The sequence below is a fragment of the Grus americana genome, chromosome 4 (genome assembly GCF_028858705.1).
Source record: "Grus americana isolate bGruAme1 chromosome 4, bGruAme1.mat, whole genome shotgun sequence".
Lineage (NCBI taxonomy): Eukaryota > Metazoa > Chordata > Aves > Gruiformes > Gruidae > Grus > Grus americana.
The window spans coordinates 68896742-68922367 of record NC_072855.1 but is presented as its reverse complement, the minus strand read 5'-3'; the positions used below and the strand labels follow the sequence as shown (position 1 = coordinate 68922367).

The window sequence follows — 25626 nt, the reverse complement described above, 5'->3', positions numbered from 1 at the left end:
CACCAATGTCTCCATTTTTAGATACAATACTTTGTAGAAGCAGTCAGGATGAACGGCATCTGTCAGTGAAGCTAGCCATGATCAGTCATGCTACCAGACACATCAAAATTACTGTGTCTCCAGTTCATGGTCCACTACATGAGTTGCTAGACTGCTGAGGGCAGAGGTCAGAATTCTGAATATTTCAACAAAATGAGTTGTATAAACTGTCTGTCCTAATGCATTGGGCAAAAAAATCCCTGTTCCTCTGAGAAATGAGGAAACAGCCATAGCTCTGCCTTCAAGGTGGCAACACTGTTAGTGAAATGAACTTCCAAAGTCACATCTACCTCTACATTCACTGCAACTCTCAAGCTGTCAGTAGACAGGGCAGAGACAAAGAGTAATAGTCTATGTTAATTGTAGTGAAGACATAGTCTTAAAAGTCTTGATACTTCACAGTGCTGAATAATCTTCTCTAACTCCCCTTCAGGCTTCTCCCTCCCTTTATCAAACAGCCTTTTTGCAGGCTGAATCTGGCTAACACTGTTATCAAGCTCACCATGCACACAGTCCTTTCTGGGATTCCCCTCAGCCTTTAACTCCCAGATCATTCTCACTGATCTCCCACAGCTCTAAGCGTCACTGAATATTGCGGCAGAAAAGCTACAATGCCATAAGAAGAAAAAGATGGGAGAGAGATACTAAACCTATGGGCAGTTCTCATTCTAATAAAGTCAATCATAGCTTTTAAATAGAGGAAATAGCAAAGAGAGAATGACACTCTCTTCAGAATGAAGTGTTCTATCAGACCTCATTATTTGGCTAATTTTAACATTTCCTGAACCCCAGAAAGCATGAGATAGCTCCAAATATTCTTTTTTTTCCCCCAGAATTTGCATAATTATTTTTCAGAAACAACATGTTTGGGAATATCTGAAGTTTCTAATTGTTGTGTCTCAACACTGTTGCATCTAAGATTAGCCTGAGATTTTCGGTGGCCTTACCATTCATGAAAAGACATAACTACTTCCAATTCACTGAAATTAGTTTCCATACAAATAACTATTTTTAGAACTTGCTGCCACATATAGCTATGGTATATAAGTAGTATTACTTAAAAGAAGCAGCTACCAATAGAACATATAGAGAAACTTTTCACAGGTGCCCTAATGCAGAAACTAGACAAAAGGAATTACAAGTAAGAAGAAACTTTTGCATTAGGGCAAAGCCCACTTGGGTAGGTCCATTGTGGGAAATCAGCAGCACTATGAAAACCTACCTTTGATATGTAAAATATATTATTAGTCATGTACCTTTTGAAAAACTCTATAATAATGTCTTCTGGGTTAAGTTTCAAAGCTTTCTCTAAGCATATAAAATCACACTTAATCATTTCCATATATTGGCACCATCATTAACTATGTACACATTACTGTCAGTGGTCATTTCAGTTTTAAAATTGCTTTAATGACATTGTCATGTAATTTGAATAAAGATTACATTGACTACATCTGCAATTTTAACTCAAATTAACAAAGTTTTTGCCTGAGAATAAATACTGCAATATGCTAAATGTCTAATTTTTAATGACACTCTGAGTAACTCCACTCCTGCTGTTAACTGAGTAATTTGTGTGACTGAGTTAAATTGTCACCATCTGGGACTGGCTTAAAATCTTTCAACAATGAACATTTGACCTTGCATTTTTCACGGTCAAAACCACAGACATTAACATCATGAATACACTTAAAGCATACACAGCAAGAACATCTAACCCCAGATAACCTCAAGCTTATGTACATGACTGAAGATACCAATTCAGTGGCTTATTTATGCATCGCATGTATTCTCTCTAAAGTGGGAAGTTATGATCAAAACCAAACTGCTACGTAAAAAACCCAGGACAATTCACCGTCTCAGGAAATAAAACTAAACCATATGATCAGTGCTGAGGTTTTGATAACCAGTCTGAGAGAGGTCAGAAGTTCATATTAATTTTTTTTATTTCCTTAAGATTCCCTTGCAAACTTGGAAATTCTAAGATGCAAGTAGCCTTTAAAATAGGAGAGAATCTTATGAAGGGTAACTGAGCACGGTTCTTATCAGAAGAAAAAAAGGTATTGTGCCTCGCCATAAGCCTGAGGCTAAATGGTGCCTTTTCAGTGGAGCCTTTTCCTGGCAGCCTGCTGAAGAGTACATTACAAAAAATGATGGCGAAGTCATGGATCCACTCTCCTCCTGTCACTCCTTGATCCACGTAGATGGAACAGTTTTTTGCTCTCCAAAGCATATGATCCTTTTTAAACTTCGCATGCAAAGTTCCCCCAACTCCTTCTTCCCTTCTTTTTCTAGCCTCAGCTCCGTTTCTTTTATGCCTGCTTAAGGAAATACTTCAGGTAATTCTGTCCAGAGAGCCTAGCCACTGGAAAATACTGTGATGAGATTTTTACATCTCAATGAATAGCACAAACTTTGGCAGTTTCTCGGCAAAACTTCCAACCACAACCTTAATACATTGATTTTATGGTCAGTGAAAAAATGTTCATCTCCATGAAGTCTAATCTCTCTTTCTCACGCACACACAGATAGACACACGCACACTCAAAAAAGGGGAAGTGAGCAAAGAATAACATCTCTGTGAAAAGTGCTATGCGTGACAGGCCGTGGTTTCCCTTTGAGAGTAAAGGTTACAATTACATCAAACACAAATCATTATTATTTCAACATCTATGGGATTTTCTGTAAAACAGTACCATTTCAGGTTCCCAGAGAATGGAAATAGGTTGAAGGTTATGATGAAACTGAGGTAATAGGAACCCTGAAGATCTCAGCGTTAACAAAATCTCTAGTAACAAGTATGTTAGTGAAGGAGCACTCCTCACACATTGACCAAAACGGTAGGCCTTGTCAAACAAAAAAGGGTCCCTTCAGACAGTTCAAACCCAAATTAAATTATTATAGCTTTTAAAAAAAGAAATCAACAGAAAATCCTTTTCAGTACTATTCCAGCTTTAAACTTGTGCTAATTTAAAGCTGGATCATTTCTAAAGAACTTGCTAGAATTGGTCTACAAAACCATAGTGAATCACAACATCTAATTTACCTTGTGGGACACCTGTTTTTCTTGATGGTTAGTACTGGGGCTTTAAAAATCTTGTAGTAATAGATCTATGTATTTTGGCTAAAACAGAGATCATCAAATTAGATTTTAAAGAAGTAAAATTTCGTGGTGTACCTTGAAAGCGATTTATGAACATTTCAAGCAGTGAGACATTATATGGGTATAACTTACAGAATGTCTGCCTTAAACGTTCTTGCACAACTGAGCTCTAAAAATAGCAATTTGCTGTGCCATCTAGACTGATGAGAACACAAGCTCTTCCATTTGCTGGAAGGAGAAGTAATCTATACTAGCAGGCCAACAGAAGACTGAAAAACTGACTTTCTCTTTTAGCTAGAAATAAGAAAGGAAAAAAAAATAAATTGAAAGAACAAACCAATACAGCATCATGAAAAAAATTTCTAAAATTAATGTATATCATACACAGTTCTGCAATAATTTAGCATACCTCAATCATCACACTTCAATTATTTGAACTTAAATGCTATCTTGCCTAAACAAGATTTAAAAAAAACATCTATTGTTGTTACTGGTCTTGTGAAGTTCGCTACTAGCTACTAAAGGGACAGACATACTAGAGTCGTGCCTTATAGACATGCCTGATGTTTGCCTGTCTCTGGTGCAGATAAAGAACAGTACAGATTGTGAATGGGTTATAAAGCAATGGACCTGGCTTCAGATCACATACCACTAAGTCTTGTTTTTCATCGGAAAGAAAAACTCTTCCCCCCCTTATCTGAGGTCATATTTTTTCGAAATTTACCTTTTATTTTCATATGACTTGTTTGGTGGTAACACGAGAGAATTGAAAAAATACTGTATTTTTATAAACATTATTACACAACAGCTTCCCCTCTTGTCTACACAAAAATGTATATTCTGTGCAATAGAAAGTATGCCAGACCTATCTTCAGATACACATTTTCCGGTTTGACAAACTTTCATGAAACATATGTTTCACTCTTGTTTTGGTTTGGCAATTGCAAATGCAATTACGCTCTTGCAAAATGGGATATATCCTTGTTACCAGTTAACAGTTCCTCTTATGCTTGTTAATTCCACAAGTATAGGTTTGAGCAAGGAATATTTTGTGATTTGCTGACACTGTTGAATATTTCAATAAACTGTTTCAATCATCAGCCTGAAGGTCAAAGGCATGCAAGGCACTCTGTCACATGCACTAACAATGTCTTGAAAGCTACCAGGACTGGCTTGAGAAATAATTTCTTCCCACATCTTCCTCTAGGTCTTCAGCTCAGTTAGCCTAGAGGAAACAGCTGCTAAATGTGCATTTTTTTTCTGTTCATTTTATATTCTGATTGATATCTCAAGGTGTCACTTCTTCCTTCAACCAAATCTTCAGAAAAGCTGCTCCCATTGTAAAACAGAAAATTTAAATTGTAAAAGTTGCCCCTGGAAATTCCGTGTGTCCTCAAAGCATCCTCATGCAGTTAAACAAACAGGTGTATACAAAATAAAGTTGTCATTGCCACAGTGAAAGAAATTTCTCCGTGGTAAGAATGAGAATTGTCCTTTCATGTATCTATTTAAAGTAGACCCACTCTTGAATATTCAGCTAAGTGAGATCACATTCAGAGCTTGCTTTCTCCTGTCTTTTGGCTCACACAAGTTCTTGTAGTTGAAGAAAAAAACCCAAAAAAACAAACAAAACCAACATGTGGCGTTTTCTCTCAGCTGCCCTCAGAGATAGAAGGGAAGATGAATTTTGGAGGTTTCCTCCTTTCTGCTTCATGGGAATTCATACCCTAAGTGACCATTTCTTCAGGTCTGGTAAGGAATTAACTAAAAATTGCAGTCCTCTGTTTTCAGTGCTCAAACTTGTTTGTTAGCCTGACTCAGGGCTCTTTTTTTAGGAAGAGTCTGACAGGATAGTAACATAGTTACCCTAGTTATATCATCCTAAAGACAGATTTTTGCTTTTCTGGGGGAATGAAGAAACACAAAGAAAACTGCACTGTCAGAGTAAAGGTCCAGTATCCTGTCCTTGAAAGTCACCAAAATGCAGGTGCTTCTGAGGGATGCAGAAAAGTCCAAGAAGCAGGGCAAATATAAGGTGATGTGTAAGCACTTTGAAATAGGTATGAAATGCTTTGATGAAACCTGCACAAAGCTCTCCCAGTGCTCCTGAGCACAATCCTCTATCAACTTAGAGGTCTACATGGTTGAGTCAGTGAAATTGGAGTGAAAGAAAATGAGAAGAGGCTGTGCTGCACTGAGTATCCTTTGCCATTCTAGCCTTTTGACGTGTAATATTGCACAGGATCTAAATAAAGGAGTCTAGCCCATCACCTTCTCCTCTTCCCTGTCATGGACAACTAAGAAACAAGGGCACTGTCTATTCATTCCTATGAGATACTGCAATGTGTGTTCTCCCAGGAAGAACTCAAGAAAGATTAGGTCTCTTCCCTGCAAGACTTTTTCCCTTTTTTTCCCAATGAACAGAAATCACAGATAATACATTCGAGTTTGCCTCACAGCTATCCTCCATTTTGGGAAATCACATTCTGCCAATGTGGATATGCTGCAGGACTGTGCAAGTGAGAAATGGTTCATTTTCTGAAAGCTGAACACTTGCGAGGACTGGAACTGCAAAGTTCTTTATATCACTTATGACTTTAATTTCTTCTTATGAAATATAATAAAACCCCACTAAATACTATTGCAATTATATTAATCAGATAGTTAAGTAGCAGATACTTTAAGAAATGTCTTTAGACATTTTCTTCATTAGGAAACGTGTACTTCATAGGCCTCCATATCATGGGGATAAGCTGCCTACACCAGTCTGCTGACAGCAGACTTAACACAAAGTCCCTTCATGGGTCTCATGTGACCAATGATATTTGTGTTTCATTGGCAAGTTTTGTCACCAGAGGTGACCAGGGAAATGAAAGATTTTAGAAGATTTAATAGGGGTTTTATGTCACACAGTGCAAACATAAAAAATAATATTACAGTTTTCAAAGCAAATATATCTGCTGGTTTTTGTTTGGTTTTAGGATTGATGCCAACTTCTAGTCAACCTAGAAGTCAATAGTAGATTTTTATAATTTCACCTTTTATTCTTTATGATATTCTCCCTATGAAACCTTTTTGAGCATTGAATATAATGGAATTCATTTTCTATGGAGTGTCGTGATGATTTAGATTAGCACAAATAAGTACTTCCTGCATTTTCTGTTGAATGCTGTGCCATGGCGTTAGCACAGTTAGTCCAAGTGTTGAGCAGTGACAGCTATGGGTGCTGCCAATGACAGCTGTGGCTGCTTGAAACTTCATAACAGCCATAGCAAACACAAACATGTCCAATTCCTAGCAAAATATGCAACTAACACTTCTGTACATGTTCAGTAGTTAACAAAGCATTTGAGTACAGCAATGAACTGAAACCCTAGTTAAGGCCTTTATCTTTGCTCAGTCTCATTTTGGCTTTCTGAAGAATAAGAAAAAGAGTAGTTTCTTATTTACTTCCCAGGTGTGCTGAAATACTTTTTTTTTTTTCCACATATGCCCAGGGCTGTGAGAAATGAAGATGCTACCTTAAGCTGCTCTTTCTTTATTGAAAAATTGTCTATAGCTACTTTCCACTTAGCACGAGAATTACCAAAGAGATAACTCATTCTGAACAGCATGTTTTCAAGCACTGATATTCCTTCAAGCTTCCTGAAATATGGGAAGAAAAATTCACAATTTTGAGTTTGTGTTTAAAGTAAGTCTTGACACTAAAAGTAAACTGTGCCTCAATCTTGCAGTGCAGCAAAGCAGGGAAGAGAAAGAAAATATTTTATGAATGTATCTTTCTCCAGTCCAACTAGATTTTAATCTTCCATGCATTCAGCAGGGTGAACTGTTTTGTTACTCAATGAGCTCATAACACTGTAATGCAACTTTAACGATATTTTCCTAGCTACTTACAAAAATACTTACTTCCGTCTTTCTGCCTCAAATTTACTCAGCAGTTTTCGGAGACCACCATTCTTAAATCCTTGGAAATGTGCTGCTGGGGCTCCCACAGTGATGACATCATACAGAGCATCTGGAACGGGAACAGACAAGCACAGAGATTTGCATGCGCCTATGCCCAAGGTATGACAACACTATGATATCTACTCCACAAGACGTGAAGACAAGAAGTCTATGTTATTTCTGAAGGAATAACCAAGAATCTGTGTCTCAAGGAGGCCCAAGGGCCAATCAATCTTGCCATACAGCCACCTACACACCTTAGAAAGTTTATCTGATTTATTGCTACATCTGAATTATATGCTGCAGTGTAGAACAATATTCTAGTTCTGCAGTTTACAAAGCTGCCAAGTAAATTGGCCCTTTGTGTATTTCACTTTATTACCCCTTCCATTATTTAACTTGTAGTCATGTTGAGATGCAGGTATTCATGCATTTTAGAGTCAAGAGAGGATTATGATGGAATAGTCTGACTGCCTGAATAATACAGGCTACAGAATTATAGCTAAAGATTCTTGCATCAAGCCTATGACTTCTGGTTGAGTGAAGGCATCTCTTTTTTTTTTTGTTGTTTAAAAATAAAAAAAGACTTCTAATCTTGATTTAAAGACTTCAAGTGACAATGAATTCACTGCATTCCCAGAGAAGTTGCTCCAATGATTAATCAATCTGGCTAGTAAAAATCTCCACTTCTTTTCTAGTCTGAATTTAACTTCCGCTTTCAGATATAATTACCTGTTTAATGCTAAATTGAAGAGTCCTGTTCTATGACATATACTTACTTTTTATATACGCTTATAAACACAGAGCAAGTTAGTTGTTTTCAGCTGAAAAGCTACCAGAATGGGAAATAAACTATACTATTGAAATTCTTGCTGAGACAACAAACTGTTGTTACTCTCTGCATGTACCCGATTCTCTTGTGACATACGGGATGAACTTTTTCTATGGATGTATGCTTACAGAACTAGAGATGGAACATCTCTTTAAAAACAGCCTCTCATTTTGTGCCTGTGATTGACTGTCAGTGCAGAGATGAAGATTTAATTATATCCCAAACCACAATAATTATTCCTTCAAAGTTTAAATTTACATTTGCAGAATTTATGTTTGCACTAAGCAGTACCTGTTTTGTGCCCCAGTTTACTAGAGGTATAAAAATACAGGTCAGAATGTCTCATTCTTAAAATATATTTCTAAAGGAAACATTAGAAGATTTTTTGTGAACTATTTTATTCATCAAGGAAGCTTTCCATGTAAATTAAATTCTAATCCTCTCCTAAAATAGACCTTTTCTTGCATTCTGATGATAAATACCCCTCGAAGCAAGAACACTGTACAAATGATTCACAGTTAATGAACTGTTTTACTTCCAGAACTGAATCTCAGAGCATATTCGCTCAAACTGATTTGAGCTCTAATGAATTGGTGACTCTTCAATTTCCACTTAAAAGGAGAAGTGACATAATTTCATTAGCCTAAGGTGAGCTTCAAGATTCTTAAATAGCCCATTCTTTCAGGTCTTCATAGAGATTTATCCATAATACATAATCTTGGGCTATTGGAACACCACTGGTACTTGACAATAAGTAGTTCTATTGCTTAAAACAATGGTGGCTTCAAACCAAAATAAGAGATGAACCCATCAGGTTAACTGAATAATGGCTTCTGAATATGTTTACAGACAACTCATGAAACTACAGAAAAACATTTAAAAGACTAAACCTTGGTGCTTTTCCCACCTCTATTTTAAAACTAAATAGTGACCCTGCTTATAGCTACTTTGATGGGGTGGATTTACCCAGAAGGAAGCTTTCATTCAGCCTGTGGCCTCCTTTCTGCATGGTCAAAGAGTAGCTGTTTGAGACACAAGTCCAGAACAGCCGAGAACCTACCCCATGCCAAAGAACATGGCAGAGTGAGGATGGCAAAGAAGAAAATGTCTACAATCCTGGTGATGGGCACGGGGCAGTCTCACTCCCACCTTCCAGAGCACAGTACACCGCAAAGTGCTGCAAGACTCGGGAGGAACGTCTTGTGATGTGCTCCACGTACGCATCAATGCAGGTCCTTGTGAAGGACATGCAGTGTCAGCATGAGTGCACTGGTACAGGAATGCTCCAGTAACTCACAACCATCAGCCACTTCAAGAACAGACTACTGCTGACACCTCTCTACAGTGGAAACAACACTTAAAATGCAGCAGAGTGCCGTAGGAGCTGTATCATATTGTCAGCGTGCTCCCCTAGAATTATTAATTAATAGATGTTAAAAAAACCCCGCAATCCTTCCTCAAATACTAACTTCAGAATTTGAAGGAAGAAGATGCAAAAGATTAGAGTGCAGGCAACTGAGCTTTAAAAATCACTCATAATTTCATACTAATTATTCTGACTCATAGATACATTCACCTCCTACTTACACAAGTGAAACACTAGCACCAGTTACACACTCACCAAAAAACAATTCCTTCACCATACAGAAATATAAACTACCTGCTCATCACTCCTTCCTGAATAAAACACAGAGCTTTTGCAACACGGTGACAACCAGTGACACGGTAGAAGTTCCATAAACCTAAGCTTTATCAGACCACTTTAAAAAGCTGAGGGATTTTTATGTCAAGCACAGCTCAATCTCTAATTTGAAGCAACCTGCTTGCCTTCACAGGAGGCAGTCAGCGTCTCCTACTAGTCAGAAGCAAAATAAAAATCCCTTCAGTCCATCAAATTTATTTAAAGCAAGCAGACTTTATGTATAAGCAGGAACAAAAGTAAAGCTACAGCAATATATAAATTTAACTCCTGTAGTATGATGAACAGATGTGGTGTTTATCAAATGGGTAGAGATACTGTTATCCCACGATTAAACAGTATTTTTCTCAAAGCTGTTCCTACTGGAAGCTTAAACACACAGGTATTTTCTATTCCATGTCAGTACCCAATATCAACCCGAATCAAAGCTCAGTAAAAGTAAATCTGTTATTGAACATGTTGAACACAAAAGCACATATCCATGATGCATGGGATGATAGATGGGATTAAAACCTATCTGGCATTCCCAAAATTAAGACATCTGACAGTATAAGTGTTAATGACAGCTTTATGGTTCATCTGCTTGTTTAATCACCACCTCTGTGAATGTTTACATCCTTCCTTTTTATGTTTTTTCTTTTTTTCCTCTGTCAGTCTCCTGGTTCTATTCCTGGTGCCCTTTGATATGTGCCAAGCAAAGCATGAGATGAGAAAGACCAACTTGATATCAAAGTGCTGCTTACTCCAGAATGATTAGCAATTGCTACTAACTGTTCAAACTGTATGTATGTAATACAAGACACAGCTCTTTAGTGCTCACAAAATGAAACATTTCAGTGAACTAAACAGATGGGACAGTGACGATGTAATAGATCATTTATCCAACCAAAGGTGAATATAATAACAATCTTCAACTACTTTTTGTTATATTTATACTATAGTGCTACCAAAACATCCTAAACATGTTGAGGAACCCATTTTGTATACAGAGAAATACAAAGAGCTTCCCATAACTAAGGTGTCAGTCTTTCAAAAATATGTAAGAAGTTCCCTGATTCTAACACAAGTTCTCTTTATTAACATTTTGCAATCTCTAAACTTGTGTGCGACAAGTATAGTGTTATCTAATTCTCATGTCAGTGGAGTAAGCGTTAGCTAAAGAAAAAAGGGAGGGTTTTATAATTTAAACAAAGTTGTAAGTTTAGAAGAGGATTCTAACGTTTATCTCTTTCTGTACCCTTTTCAATTATGGATTAACCGTATGCCACATGCAAAGCGGTTTTGGAGGAGAAAATTCATTAAAAATAAAAGAAAACTCAAGTAGTGTAGAAGTTGTGGGTGATTAAGTGGCCTATTTCATTCCACTTCTTTATTCAGCAAATAAACATACAAGGTCCTATTCCCAGAGAAGTTTTCTTGAAAAGACATCAAATTAAGGTTCTAGCCACCTGTAGTCATTACAAATCTAAAAATGCTTTTGAGTTAATTAACTTCAAAACATTAGCTAAATTAAAATTTGTGCTGTCATATTCTGTCACTATAAATTCCCATCTTATTGAAATGTTTGGAGGCACCATTGTTTAATAAAAGAAATAATGAAATACTGAACGAATACAGTATCTAACAATCAGAAGTCCCCATGTTCCAACTTCAGTAGTACACAGTATAATACACTCCTATAATTATTGTTTGTACTTACTGTTTTACAATTTGCTTAGATGCAGAGTATATTTATAAGGCAAAAACCTTACAGAGTATAATTTCCGTGTTTCTACAGTGACAGCAAATTTAATAGATCTCAATTTATCAACAAATTATTCACTGTACAATGATTTACTCATATGTATGTATCAATATAATCTTTTATCTGTAAAGGATGCTGCTAAAATTATATGCAAGCAGCAACAGAATTCTGTATTAAACAGAATCACAGAGACATTACCATTACAGAAAATTATCACCCTTTGCAGAAGGTATTAGAAATTTGCAGTATTTTCAGCATCATCAGTGAGACATTTTCACTTTCACTAAGCAAATGCTTACGCGGCACAGGGTAGCACTGAATAAGATGATTTAGGCACAAGCAGAGCTGGGCTCATTAAGGCTTCCTAAGAAATAGGATCTATTAAGTTTAGAAGCAACACTGTCCTTAATGGAACTGTGCAACTCACATCACCTAGGCTGGTGAGTGCATCCCAGCAATCTCTGGGAGGAAATGTATTGTGCTCTGTCATTACCTCTGGTGGCACAGCGGGGAAAAATCCCCCACCTTAGAAACAAGATAGGTAAGACTGGCTTTTACACTACACTGACATCATGGATCACAATGAAGAATTAAGCCAACGCCCTAGAAGGATGTGAATTTTACTGAACATTGTGCAGTGTGTCACTATGAATCATGACAGTTGTAGTTCCGCACTGCTACAACAGAATATTTTTAACCATGCATAGGTTACTGATACATTTCGGTTAACATGTATTCTGCGTTTACTTGTTTCTTTGAAGTGTCATAGTAACAAAATGAGCACAACACCCCTGAAATTAATTTTTTAAAAAGAACTTAAAAGAAATTTAGGTAACCACTCCTTAGTAGTTAACCACATTATCCAAAACTTGTGGCTTCAGAAGATGAGGTAGAGAAATCCCTTGCATAGCTTTAACTTTGGGCCTGATTTCTAAATTTCAGCACAGACTCAGGACTTTTGATCAATCTCAGAGGCAGTATGTCTGGGTGCAGGTAGAGAAATGTGGAGAATGGGCAAGCTGGTCACTTGTTTGATCTCATGACTTTAAGTAAGTGTGGCCCTCTACAGATAGTACATGCTGCTTAGTGGCTCTAGAAATATTCCAAACATCCAAACCCAAAAGCTTGGGTTTTAGAAGCAGACGCACAGCCCTGAGAGAACAAAATCCAACCCTTCAGGAAGACAGGCAGGTCCCAGATATGTACACAAAACAAAAGGCAGGAAATAACCACACAGTTTCTAGAGCCCATTAAACAAAGTGAAATATTAAACACTGCAGGCCTGTATGGCAGTATAGATTTTTAAATAATTAATTTGAAAGCTTGATTTTCATTTTATTAAAAAAACCCCTCAAAACAACCACCAAACCAACCAAAAAACCAAGCACAATCTAGTCATACAAGAAACCTTCTGTATCAAGCTATATGCACGAGTCTTACAAACAAGCTAATACTGCATGAACTTCACAGACTGGCAAAACACATGCAACATGAAATGAATCTCAGAATTTTCTTTAAAGGACATAGTATTTCTTGTGAGATTCTTCTCTCCTCGGCATTCATCCAAATCCACATAAACCCAAATTGCACATAAATTAACTAATAAATAAATAAATTCAATACTATTATTTTCCATGCTTTTTATCTGTAGCATCTTTATGTCCCACCTACAAATTTTAACAAGACTGTTGCCAGTATCGTACCATTAAGTAAAAAAATAAAATTGACCAAAGATTCAAACTCAAAGATTCAATGCTCTAAAGAGTATATCTTTCAGTTTATTGTGGTTTTAAGGTTCCATCTGAAAGCATGTCTACCTAATGTTCATCCTTGAAACTGCAGATATAAATTAAGATATTTACATCTTTACAACGGCTACACAATGGAAATCATGCCTCTCAGTTGCAAATTTCATTGTATTTCAAAGCATACTTTGTCATACTGGGGGAATTTCTCTGCAGAATATACTTTACCTTTCAACCGAGGACTATGCACGTGCATTCTTTGCAGATGAAGATTTATTGGGATGAATTCTAGTGTTTTTTCTCCTTTGCTACAGCTTGATTTGAAGGAAGAACCTGAAAAACAAAAGTTTAAAGAATCATTATCTTAAGCACCCAGCAGATGTTTTGTCTTCTTTTTAATGCGAGGACAATACTTGTATGTTAGGAGTCGTCTTTAATTTACTTTTAATGTGTAATTGTATATTAGGAGAAGAATGGTTCACTAACCGAGTCTCAGCATGTATCCATATTGGAAGCAACAAAACAGCTTTTAATTCACAGAACAATCTAATTTTTTATTCTAGGTGATAGACATTTTTTCCTGCTGTCTGAAATCCGTCTGCAGTCTGCTGGAAACAATGTCACAGTTAATGTGCATTATGTTTACTCTGTGCTAAAAACACTAGGGTACAGAGCTATGATGGTAGTGCATTTTCATCAAGTAACATTTTTTTCTTCAAAGTATTACATTGAGTAGGCTATGCATTCTTCCCAGAAAGTTCAAATAAAGAAACAAACTAGCTTAAGAAAAGCTATAAATTAGTTTTCTTTCTAAAAAGCCAGAATCACAAGAAGCACAATGCTCTGGGAAGAAAAAAAAATCTGGTTGCATATTTCAAAAGTATGGGATTATGAGTAACTCTATGGTGATATAAAGGAATATAATTAAAGTCTGACAGTATGAAAATGTAATTTACCTGGAGATACTTGATACAGCATATATATATATAAAAAAAAATAAAAGGGTGTAGGTTAGGAAAGAAAGTTGGTCCTATATTCTCACTCAGGCAGCCCAACATTTACTTAGACCAGTTTTTCAGCACCCTGTTGTTTTGCCAACTATTAATCATTTGGACTAAAATTCCTCTGATTCAGATAAGATTTTTTTTTTTAATAAGCTTTGGAAAGGTTCAACCTTTTCTCGGGGAAAAAACTAAATAAGTATTTTAAATTCTTATTTTTGACTTGCTCAATCAAGATTTGCTAGAGGTTATCTGTTGAAACTGCAATAGATTCCAGCACGACTAAGCACCGAGCCTCCCAATGCAAATCACATTGCCAGAGGGCACCAGTGATGCTCCAGAGCAGCCAAGCCTGCTTATGCTGCTACCTAAACTTAGTAACTTAAAATAATAATTTAGCAAAGATTAAGATAAAAGGTAGCAAGAAAAGCAATTGATAGGAGTCAAAGATTCAGATTTGACAGGAAACTTGGGGATGCAGGCTGAAATCAGGAGTCATTGATAATGAGGAACAGCATGGGAAACCTGCATCTGGAAAGTGCAGAAAGACAAAATTATGGGAGCAGTGAAGGGAACTCAAATTGTATCAGAAAAGAAATGGGAATAGCGCAGGTGAGGAGATTATAAATCATTAGGAAAGAAAAAAGAAAAGAGGCAGGTTATTTGTAAGAATTCAGCTTAGACCAAGATCAAAGCTTAAGGAATGATAACTGGATCTCAGACGAGGAAACACTGGCAGACTAAGAGGGGAATAAGATGACAGCAGATTAAAAGGGACAGGCAAAAGAAGAGTAGGAGGGAGAAGAGGAGCAGAATACATTTCCTGGAGTACACTTCTACCCCAAGCTGGAAGAGAACACATGCAGCATTGGCAAGTCTTGTTACTCCTCTTTTCAGGGAAGAGCTGTGAAGCAAAAATCCTTTCCCGTCCAGTGCCAGAAACATATGGGGTAATAACCACCTACTGCTATCGGTTATTCTGTTTACTCAGGTATGAGAACCATGCAGTGGAACTAATATCTCAATCTGCATTTGCCAGTATCATCCATATAATAAAACTAATTTTCAGTATAGATTGTTTGTTTGTAAATAACTTGGTTAAGTATTTAAGGAAGAAAACTACATTCCCTCTATTAAAATAGTTGTTGTTATTATTATTGCAAGATTAAACTCTTCAAAGTTAGGAAATGCCAGAACATAGATGCAAACTTCATCTGACATCCACCTGAAGAGGAACTGCGAAACAGACTTCGATGACATATCACATACTAGCTTTTTCCAGCTCATTGAACGTTTAGGGTCCTTGCTGCTCAGTTTAGAAGCAGTGATTCAATATTTTGTTTCTAACTTTTACTTCAGTATCTGGATTCAAATATATTGCTCAAGCCTCCCACAAAGATAGGATTATTAATTTCCTCAAACCTGTCTACTGCATGCATCACTACAGCTTCTAAGAACTTTACAAATATGTATAGAATAATTTTAACTGGCTGAGTAAAAGCGTTATAATTTTATCCATTCTAATGGCAGAGAATAACTTAAGGTCGAAGCATTTAAGAAACAATACATCAATATGAGATATGGAGGATCTCATTCTGCAGAGCGCACATTATAATGCAACATCACATTCCATTTTGGAAGCACAGCTCCCACTGAGCTGAATTACATCCATAAGTACTGAGTACTTCTGCAAAACAGCTTGTGTCTATTGCCAGGCTTCCAGAAAAGAACACCACACACTAACCACTTCTGAAGTCTGACTTGCCTCGTGTCACATAGAAACTTTGTGACAGAGGCAGGGATAGTGTCCAGCTCCCCTGAGCAACCTTCAATTGCCTTAACCTTGATTGTCTTGTCTTCTCCTTCTAGGGCTGGATGAATAACAGAGTTTTCAGTTTGATAACTGAAAGGGGAAAAAAATAAATTGGGGGAGGTAATTATTTCAGGTCAAACTAAACCAAAAAAAGTTTCAAAGTTCTACTCCCTCCCAAAATCACCAAATCTGTGTTTTAGATTAACCCGAAATGATTTGTTTTGCTGTTACCTAACCCATTTAGGTTCCTGTTGTTATGTTTCCTTGAAAGAAAAATACTTGGCATTCTCTAAAATAATATCCCATTTTTGAGGATCAAAGAGTTTGCCAAAACAACTCAAATTTGAAATAGTCTTAACTTCCTTAAACCTCCGTTTTCAGTAAATATGCCAGTAAACCAAAATTGCTGTCTAATGCAGTCTCCTGATAATTTCTTTTTAAAATTGAGAGATTGCAGTGAAAGTAAGTGGTCTGCTAACAACAGCCTTCTCCATTAAGTTCCACAAATAGCTCAGTTTGAGTGTGAAGTAGGTATCTCTCAGAAAACCCGACATGTGATTGTATAAGAGGCATGTGGGAATATTTTGGAAACAAATTATTCGCAGATGCTACCTCCCCTTCTGTACACTGCTTGTGAGCGAACAGAGTCTTACCTACAAAAGGAGACTGGAGATACGTGCACCTAAATGACTTACATGGAGTTGGTCCTTCAGAACTGTTTGTGACGAGACACATGTAAAAAGCCCCTTTGTTAAGGGAAAGCAATTGTTCAGTGAATAACAATTCAAAAAACGCTAAACACGTTGACATTAACCCTGCTTTTGATGTACCAAGGAGGGAGAAGAGTGTCCACGCATTAGTGCTTCCACACATCTCTGGCTGCACACATGGTAGTGAAGCAAAGGCAGAGGCAAAAGCACTCCACAGCTCCCCTAGAGGAATGTGGCCAGTTGGCCTTGTCTTAAAATAAGGCTTCCCAAAATAACAACCCAACTCAGGAATTTTGCATCTGAGGCCAGACAACAGAAGCCTGGTCTAGTTTAGGAAACCAACCTTGTTGAGTTCTTAAGCAGAAATACTGCTGATCACAAACTGCCCCTACTAGGATGAGTGCTTGTTTCTGAGGAGAGCTGGATCTCCAGTGCAGATGTGCAGGTACTCCAGAGCACTGCAACTTTCAGGCTCTTTCAGAATGGAGAGAACTGCTTCAAGTCAAGCTCGGGCAATGTGCTGACTAAGATAAAGTAAGAAGCCTACACAGCCCAAACTGTAAAGCAAAATCTTTTTTGGCATGAATCTCGGACAATGGGAAAGTAAAGATTGTGTTGAAATATGTTGACCTGAAAAGTCTGAATTAAAGTTGTACTTAAATTTCCAGCCTCTACAATGTTCTCTCAAAATTATTTTTTGTGCAAATACAGTGTGAAGTCAAATATACATGTGTCTTGCTTTTCTTATCAAACACCATAATCTTGTTTTTTAAAGTTATAATGTATACTGTTTATACACTGTTTACAGAGAAGAACCATCCCAAATGGGAATGAAAGAGGAACTGGGACATCTTAAAACATGCAATGAATTTTACCCACATCCACCCTATTCCACTGCAAAAAAAAAGCAGTGGGGACAAACTTCTGAAAACTGTATGCAGGGAGATTAATCTCTGTTTCACAGAGAATTGAAATTACTTGTTGCACATGATCTAGGCAGAAAAAAAAAATCTGGTTAAAGGCAAGTAACGGACAGCAGAAACATGTAAGAATCTGTTCTAGATTTTGTTTTACCTTTAGGCAGCCAAATCCTACATTGCCTACAGGATCAAAATGCAGATTTGAGGTTTTAGCCTAGTTCTAACGTACAGAATACATACCCCTACACACATACTTCATATTTATAATTAAAAAAATGTTAGACCTCTATGGAACAACTTTAAAGGGACGCTTGCTACTCAAAGGATTTATCATCTAATTTAATTTGTGATTTAATAAGAATAAAAATACTATAGTGCAGTGTTAAAAGTAAATATTGTCTTCATTAAAAGGTCTGGGCTATTATTTGGCCTTAGAAAGTGCACATATCTCACTGATCACAATAAAATAAGTTTTCAAGTCTTAACGTAACTTTTCACACAAGATGGAAAAATCAGGCATTTTCCAAGTATCAATGAGTATTTTACGAGCACTGTATTGGTAAGGGGGCAAAAAAGGGTTGTTGAAGAAATGACATTTTGGTATGTTCCTGAGCGTTGGCCTCCAAATTAAAACCTCCTCATTATTTCTCATCTTCACTACAATTATTAGGTTGCTTTGGTTTTCTGCTTTGTTTTGTTTTCGGAAAAATGATCCTACTCTTTTTTATACATGCTGGTTCTGTCCTCCTCAATAATCTCAGGTTCTCTGGTCCACTAGAGTTCTCTCAAAACCACAGTTAAGACAGGTCATTTAACATCACCAACCCTTTTTAAAGTCACTTGGCACAATACAGGCCTTGCAAGATTTATGCTTAATAGATTACTTGTCTATTTTTTTTAATCTCAAAAGGTCATTTCAATATTTTCCTGCAAGTTATAATTATTAAATTGATTGCTTTATAATCTGTATTTATTGCCTTGCATACTTTATGGAGAGCTTTCAAAATGTAATTAGCAAAGCATTAAAAAAAAAAAATCTGTATTAGTTAAAACACAGAAAGATAGGAAGTGTCACACTGGATCAGACAGTAGTCTGCCAAAATCAAAACTGGAATATTCTGATGATGGTAAACAATCATAAATACAAGAACTTACACTTTTGCAACCAAAATGCAAATTATTATACAACATTTTGTGCAAGAGATGAGCTTTTTTCCCCACACACATTTAAGCAGGTGATCAACTGCTCCCAAAATGCTTAGTTTCCATTAAAAACTGGTTTCATACACTAAACCAGGATTTCTCTTTACCTGTGACCAAGAAAGCTATCCCAGAGCAATCTGGAATGAGAAATACTATGAATTAGAAGATGATGGCTAAAGAATAGAAGTACAGATTTAATGCCTATTTTGGAAGGGAATGATTTGTGTCTCACCTACTAAATGCAGCAGATTCATTGTAATAAATGTGTTCAATTCTCTGCAAGAAGAAACTATTCTGCTATGCATTTTAGTTGTATATTGAACTAAAATCTGATTGCTCCATTTCTCCGTACAAAAAAAAAAAAAAAAAAAGAGGTTTGTTTGGACTACGTAGAAAGCTAGAAACAAATAAGAAAATACTGCATATTCTCCATAAATACACACCAGATATTTCAAAAGATGTTATCATTATTTATACTTCTATTTTTACAAATATTCATAACCATAATGTATCCCTAGAAATATTCTAGGTTGCAAACCTATGTATAAGTAACACAATGCACAGTGTTTACCTCTGACATGCACTGCTATGCCTATACACACATTTGTGGGAGTAAGGCCACAGTGGGAACATTTAATGGTGAGAATATAGAGCAAAAACGCATATGCAAGCAATAATGGCAGCACTGTCATCGAAAATACGTATTTGAGATGGGGATTGTGAAGTCTGGCGTTACAAATCTGACACCAGCAAGAAAGCAGCAACAACAACAAGGCCTTTGTAGCAATTCGGAACAAATGCGCCCATTTCCTTCCAGAACATCTCAATAACTGAAGGGGGGGGACAGGACGGGACACCACACCAGCAGGAAGGGGCAGAAAGGCATGCTATAAATACACAGAAATCTTTGTTTCCTCAGAATACAGGAAATAATTCCAGTAGTCTCACAAAATATAAAAGAATTATCATAAATTCCTTGAATGATTTGTTAACAACCCAATGAAAAGAAATTCAAAAGAAGAAATAATTCATTCTGCAGTCTTTTCTTGCTCTTTTTATGAATAAAAACCACTACAGGAGGAAAAGTCCAGCTGCCTTTTCTGCACATTTGTCACTGATGCTGTATTACTCCACCGGCATGCAGACACTACAATACATTACAGTCCCTGACCGCAGGACTCCAGCAGATATTAACTGAACAAGCACCCAGTGCACATCAGAACATAAGACCACCGTCTCCACGTGAAAAAAAGGCAGCACTTATTGCTGTTTCTGGACTGAGGACAAACTGCCCATCCCCTACTAATTTTGTGCTTTTCTGGCACAACGTGGGCAATGACAACTACTACACTGAGGATACACAAAGCATAGCTAGATGTTACTGTTACCCTGTAGATTGTTAAATGTAACCTAAGTTAGGCTTCAAGAAAAACCATGGGCAGATAGTATTCAATATAATATTAAAATACAGTGTATTCAAGGGAACATGCAATTAAAACACACACACATTTCTCCGATTTTTTAGTTGGCTGCTGTATAACCACATACCACGGTAACTGTGGAAAAACTGCTGGAACTCATGAAAAAAATTAGATGAGGAAACAGGACACCTGCAAGTGTCTCAGAAATACAATGATTACAAATATATCATTTTTATGTGTTTTATTTCTGCTGAATATGTCAGTATTTAATAACAATCAATCTAATTAATTCTTAATTGTTCCAGAAGAGGAGAGGCTCCTTTCACAGAATCATAGATTCATACCTGTATGCTTCGCAAGCTCTGCCAGAGTATCCTGGTACATGCTCAACATCTGATCACAGTGAGCAATAACACTTCTGCGCATATTGTCCCAGTGAGGAGCAAGTTCTCCCAAGTCCTTAAGTTCCTGATTCCTGTATCAAAAGGCAAAAAGAGAAGGCATTAAGTCATTAATCCTTTAACATTCATCCAAATTAATCCAAAACCCGTTTGTTAAAAAACATCAAAAGCGCTTCCTAATTGAAATAAAATCTGTTTTCATGATGCTTGTAAAATCTGCTGATTTCAGCTCTGTTTTTCAGCTACACAATAAAGAATGTCAAATGGGTGAATAATAGAGTAATTTGTGTTCAAAACTCATCTGGTACAAATGCAACAGCCTGCAAACTGAAATATTATTTCTTCCCTGGAGGTAAGAAAGCTTCCAGGCTCCAGAGAGCCACGTTCACAGCAAGTAACTTCTTGTGAAGAAATACTAAGCACTATTGCAAAGAACACAAAGTTTGCTCCTTTCCCAATGCTTGCAGCATACCTGTTTTGATACACTCCACTCTTTGGATACTTTCATACACATCACAAACACAGATCTAGCAAAAGTCAGTTTAACTAACACACCAGCACTCGCCACATTTCTTTAGTGTTCAAAAGAAAACACAACACAAACCAAAAAAAACCCCTAAAAGTTAATCTTCAGCCTTACAGCTGTGTTCATCAGGTCAAAACAGCAGTGTTATGGTAACCAAACATGTCACTGAAAATCCAAAAGGAAATCCTTTAGCAAATTATCAGCTTTCCTGTACACTCTTGAGAGCTGACCTGAGTGAAATAGGGATCAGTTTAATTTCCTACACAAACAAGTCTAGTTACAGTACAGTGGGCTTTCTGTTTGTTTTCCTCACTTGCAAAGTACGTTCATCCTATATCTATCTATCCCAGAGCCACTTTGGAGCACATACTTTTAAAGAAACTGAAAATGAAAGATCTTGGCTCTTCAAACACATGGAATTACTGTTCAGGAGAAAACTTGTGCAACATGACCAACTAGTTTTCCTCATTTTCCTCAACGTATCAAGCAGACTGTTTCACTGTAATTCTTAGAAGTCTCAAAAAAGGCTTCCAGAGGATGGCTCTTACATATAGGAAAATTACTGAAGAAAAAGGAAAAACAAGGAGAGGGGAGGCAGAAAGGGGGGAGAAAAATACTAATGAGACTGCAGCCCAGGAACAGAGCGCTACACTGACCACAACAGTTCTGACCACTAGCCAAAAAGTCTTAAAATTATTTATTAAACAGAAAAGCCCCACACTGATACCCTGATGTTTTTCCCTATAGTTATTAGTTTTGCATTAGAGTGAACGGTATTAGAATAATCTATATAGGCATAATTCTGCCTCTGGTTAATACAACAACGAAAATCAAACAGATTGCACTGGAAGCAGAATTAAGGCATTTAGTTTATACACATCCTTGAAAGTATCAAAATGGAAACAAAGATTATAATACATGAACTTGTTGGGAGTTTACTAATGAGGTGTGATTACTTTTTTCCATTTCATTCAACCTGAAGAATAGAAGTAGATGAAACAGTTCAACTTTCCTCCATTGATACAAACTGGCAATGCTGTAGCATAAGAATCATCAGTAAAAGGACAAAACCGCCACGTTCAACCACCATTTTCCTTGCAAGTTTTTAGCAGCTTAAAATGAGACATCCCATTAAATGTAAATCTCAGGGCTTCCTCTTAAGAAAAGCTCATAAGATTTGGCAGGGTATACAATTTTTTTTATTTGCAGTGAAGATATTTTGGCCCTTAATATTTAAATTGCCTTATTAGTTTTAGGAACAATGTTTGGACCTGGCTGAGATCCAAAACTGTACTGCTCCTCCTATACAGGAATATAGTATTCTGCAGAGACCGGAGAAATACTACACAGCGAGAGGTGAGCACATCAATACGCCACTTTCAGAGCCCTCTATCCCATGGAAAACCCACTGTTGGAGCTGTTGGTCCCATGCTCAAGTCAAGCAACAGCAGGAGTAGAAACCCCTCATCTCAGACTAAAAAAATCCTACCAAAACCCCAAACTGGTTTAACTGGCTGACTATGAGTAACTCCACTGACACCAACAGCAATGGGAAGGGAAAGCTCAAATTCCACCATATTAACATGTTTTCAAGGAGTGTCAAACCCTGCTCGTTGTAGACAAGGTTTGTGTTTGTTTCATCTCAGAAACACATATGCATCACTGAAGTCAAAATACAGCCACTGGTATGTCATAAAAAGACAATCTTACCTGTACTGTTTTAATAAAGTAAGCATGCAGTTTTATAGTAATCTAGAGCAAATAGACCATGGAAACTTTAATTACTATCTTTTCTAAATTTATTTTCATATTAAAATACAGTAAGACTAAAACCACGAGATAATAGATTTATATTTACTTTATATGGCATAGACACTATTCCTCCAAAAATAGCCCTCTTGCACATTTTAGATTTTTTTTTTTTAAATTCATAGGATTTAGATACTATTTGTGTCTTGCGATTTCTTACTATTTGTCACTGCTGTTGTTGACTCAGTACAACTCTAAGTTATGGCTGAAAAAAAGAATTCTCTTTCCTATATCTAAGCTCCATCAACAATATTCCATTGTACCAAGCTTTATTATCATTATCATGAAGGGCCCCTCCCAAAAGCAAACAAACAGATTGAAGAAAGATAATATTTTTCAAATTTGGAAGTTTATAGTTCGTACTAATACCCACAATCACAATCTTAAAAAAAAAATCTTTCATTTGTTTTTATAATACTATAATACTTATATGAGAACTTATTTCACTGAATAACTTTAAAAACACATTTCAACCAGTAACCGTGTCAAACAACAATTGTGCTACAGAGGAAAACTAGTATTTATAATATATACTGTTTCTACAGAGGGCAAATCTGTTACTGATTCACCTTTTCAGTGCAGCCATGGAATTTTGAATAGCTTGTCAACAGAGCAGAAAGCTCAGAGCAAACTCAATATTGTTAAAATAGAGCTATTTATCATCTTCTTCCCTCACTCCAAATCCCCTCTCAAAGTCTTTTCCAGGTAATTGCACTCATCACCATGACAGATCCTGTGCTCAGCATCAACTTCAACTCTTACAGAATCAAATCCAAGCTTGGTCTACATCTTGCTGTTCAGCTCATCAAACTGTCTCCTGGATAGTCTTTTCTGTCAATGCACAACGGAAACTCCCACCCAGGAGCATGTCTCAACTTTCATTGTCTCCTGCCTTGATTACTTCAGTATCTTCCTCAGTGGCCTTGATGTAATTTTGCCCCATTTGTATCTAACCAGAATGCAGATGTAAACAGTTCGTCCCATCCCTCCTCCTCCACTTCAAATGGTAGCTAATTAGCTTATTTTAAAGCCTTTCTCAGGTACTTTCTGTATTTCACATCCATTCTTTCCTTTAGTAGACTGATTTTGCCAGCTTTCACTGAGCACTTCCCATTATGGTTGGAAGCAGCTCCCCATTAAAAGATTCTAAAATGTACCTGTTACTCTTATCTGTCATTATGGCAGAAAAAAAATCAAAATTGGATCCCACTCTGCTGAAAGCACTCTATACCACGCTGATTGTTAGTATAAAGATTAATGATCATTGGTGCTAACACAACACAATTTTAAAGAGATGAAAAATTCTACGCATAAGTTATGAGACTCCTCAGGATCCCACAGCGTTATTAGAAATGTCATGAACCTTCATTTCAGGCTCCTACTTAAAAAGCAACAACTTCTTTTACTCAGAATGCCTTACCGATTTACATAGCTACAATTCCTGGGCACTTTGCCCTTTACGGGACTTGAGATTTACCCAGCCTTCCCCTGCTGATGGCAAGTACAGTCATTGCGCAAGCTACTACACTGCTATGCAGGATGGTTTAGGAGGATCTGTGCCTGGACTGCAGTATCTGTGCTTTTCTTTATGAACAACTACATGAGGACAACCAGAGGTCCATAAGCACTACATGACTGGATACATTTCTGACATTACTTGCAGTTAAATGCTGTTGCCATTAGACTCGAAGTAAAACTACATGGAAATTTTTTGTTTCAAGAAAATGTTCAATGAAGCCCATTATCAAATGATGGTTGAGCACCCAAGGCTCAGATTAATATTCTGCCTTTTGATTTATCAACTCATGCTTTTTTTTTTTTTAATTTTGTTTATAAGAATACTTTAGGTGCATGATTATAGTAAGCTACCTAAAGCACCTGAAAGAGGCGCAAAGAATTTCCTGTATTATTCATGTTGATAGTTTCTGCTTTGTGCCATGCACTCTGATGACCATAGTAACAGAAAAAGACTCTCTCTCATCACTTTGGATATGAGGATATAGAAACAGCTTACAAGTCTAAAGGAAGCATATTCAATGCTGAAAGTGCAAAATACAGAATTCTGTAAGGAGTACTTTGAATGAGTGGTATGCATCATGTTCAAAAATTATTTTAAAAAAGTCCTAATACCAAAATCATGTTCCCAATGAACTTATTTTTGCAAAACTACCGCTAGCTTCAACAGTGCACAAACCACTGTGAGATGCACAGTGAAAACCTGTGTTCAGTGACAATAAAATCAAAACAAAGCAAAAAACAGCGGCAAGATATTAAGAGGAGCAAGATGAGTCAGAAGGGGGCATTTCCTCAAAGAACTTTTTTGGATCTGATTGTCTCAGAAAAGGAAACAGCAGGAATAGCCATTTCCATCATTAAGGACACAGCACAGATCTTCACGAATTGAAAGATGAAGTTGAAAAGATCAGTGTAATTATATGAAGAAGAGATAATTAAGAGGATATATGATAAAAGCACATAAACCACAAATGCTGCATGAAGACAAAGTAGTAATTTTTGATTCATTCAACTTCAAAAATCCAGTGATGCAATTCCCAGTGAAGCAAACACTACAAATTCAAAACCGAAAAAAAGGAAGTGATTTTTTTTTCTCCATCAAGCAAAATTAGCTTCTGAAATCCACCTTCACAAAACATCAGAAGCAAAGTGCTTAGCAGGATTCAAAACAAGATGAAACATTTCTGCAGATTATAT

At 36.8% G+C, this 25626-nt stretch overlaps 1 protein-coding gene across 3 annotated transcripts in view; it reads right to left on the bottom strand.

Moving 5' to 3' along the window:
- Window positions 1-25626, bottom strand: part of INPP4B (inositol polyphosphate-4-phosphatase type II B) — a 346423-nt gene that overhangs the window by 76680 nt on the left and 244117 nt on the right. For all 3 annotated transcript variants that reach the window (XM_054824339.1, XM_054824341.1, XM_054824340.1), the window contains exons 13-15: window positions 20523-20653; window positions 13339-13443; window positions 7052-7160 (exon numbers count right to left, since the gene is read on the bottom strand). In XM_054824339.1, the coding sequence (XP_054680314.1) occupies window positions 7052-7160; window positions 13339-13443; window positions 20523-20653 (345 nt within the window). The remainder of the gene's footprint in view (window positions 1-7051; window positions 7161-13338; window positions 13444-20522; window positions 20654-25626) is intronic.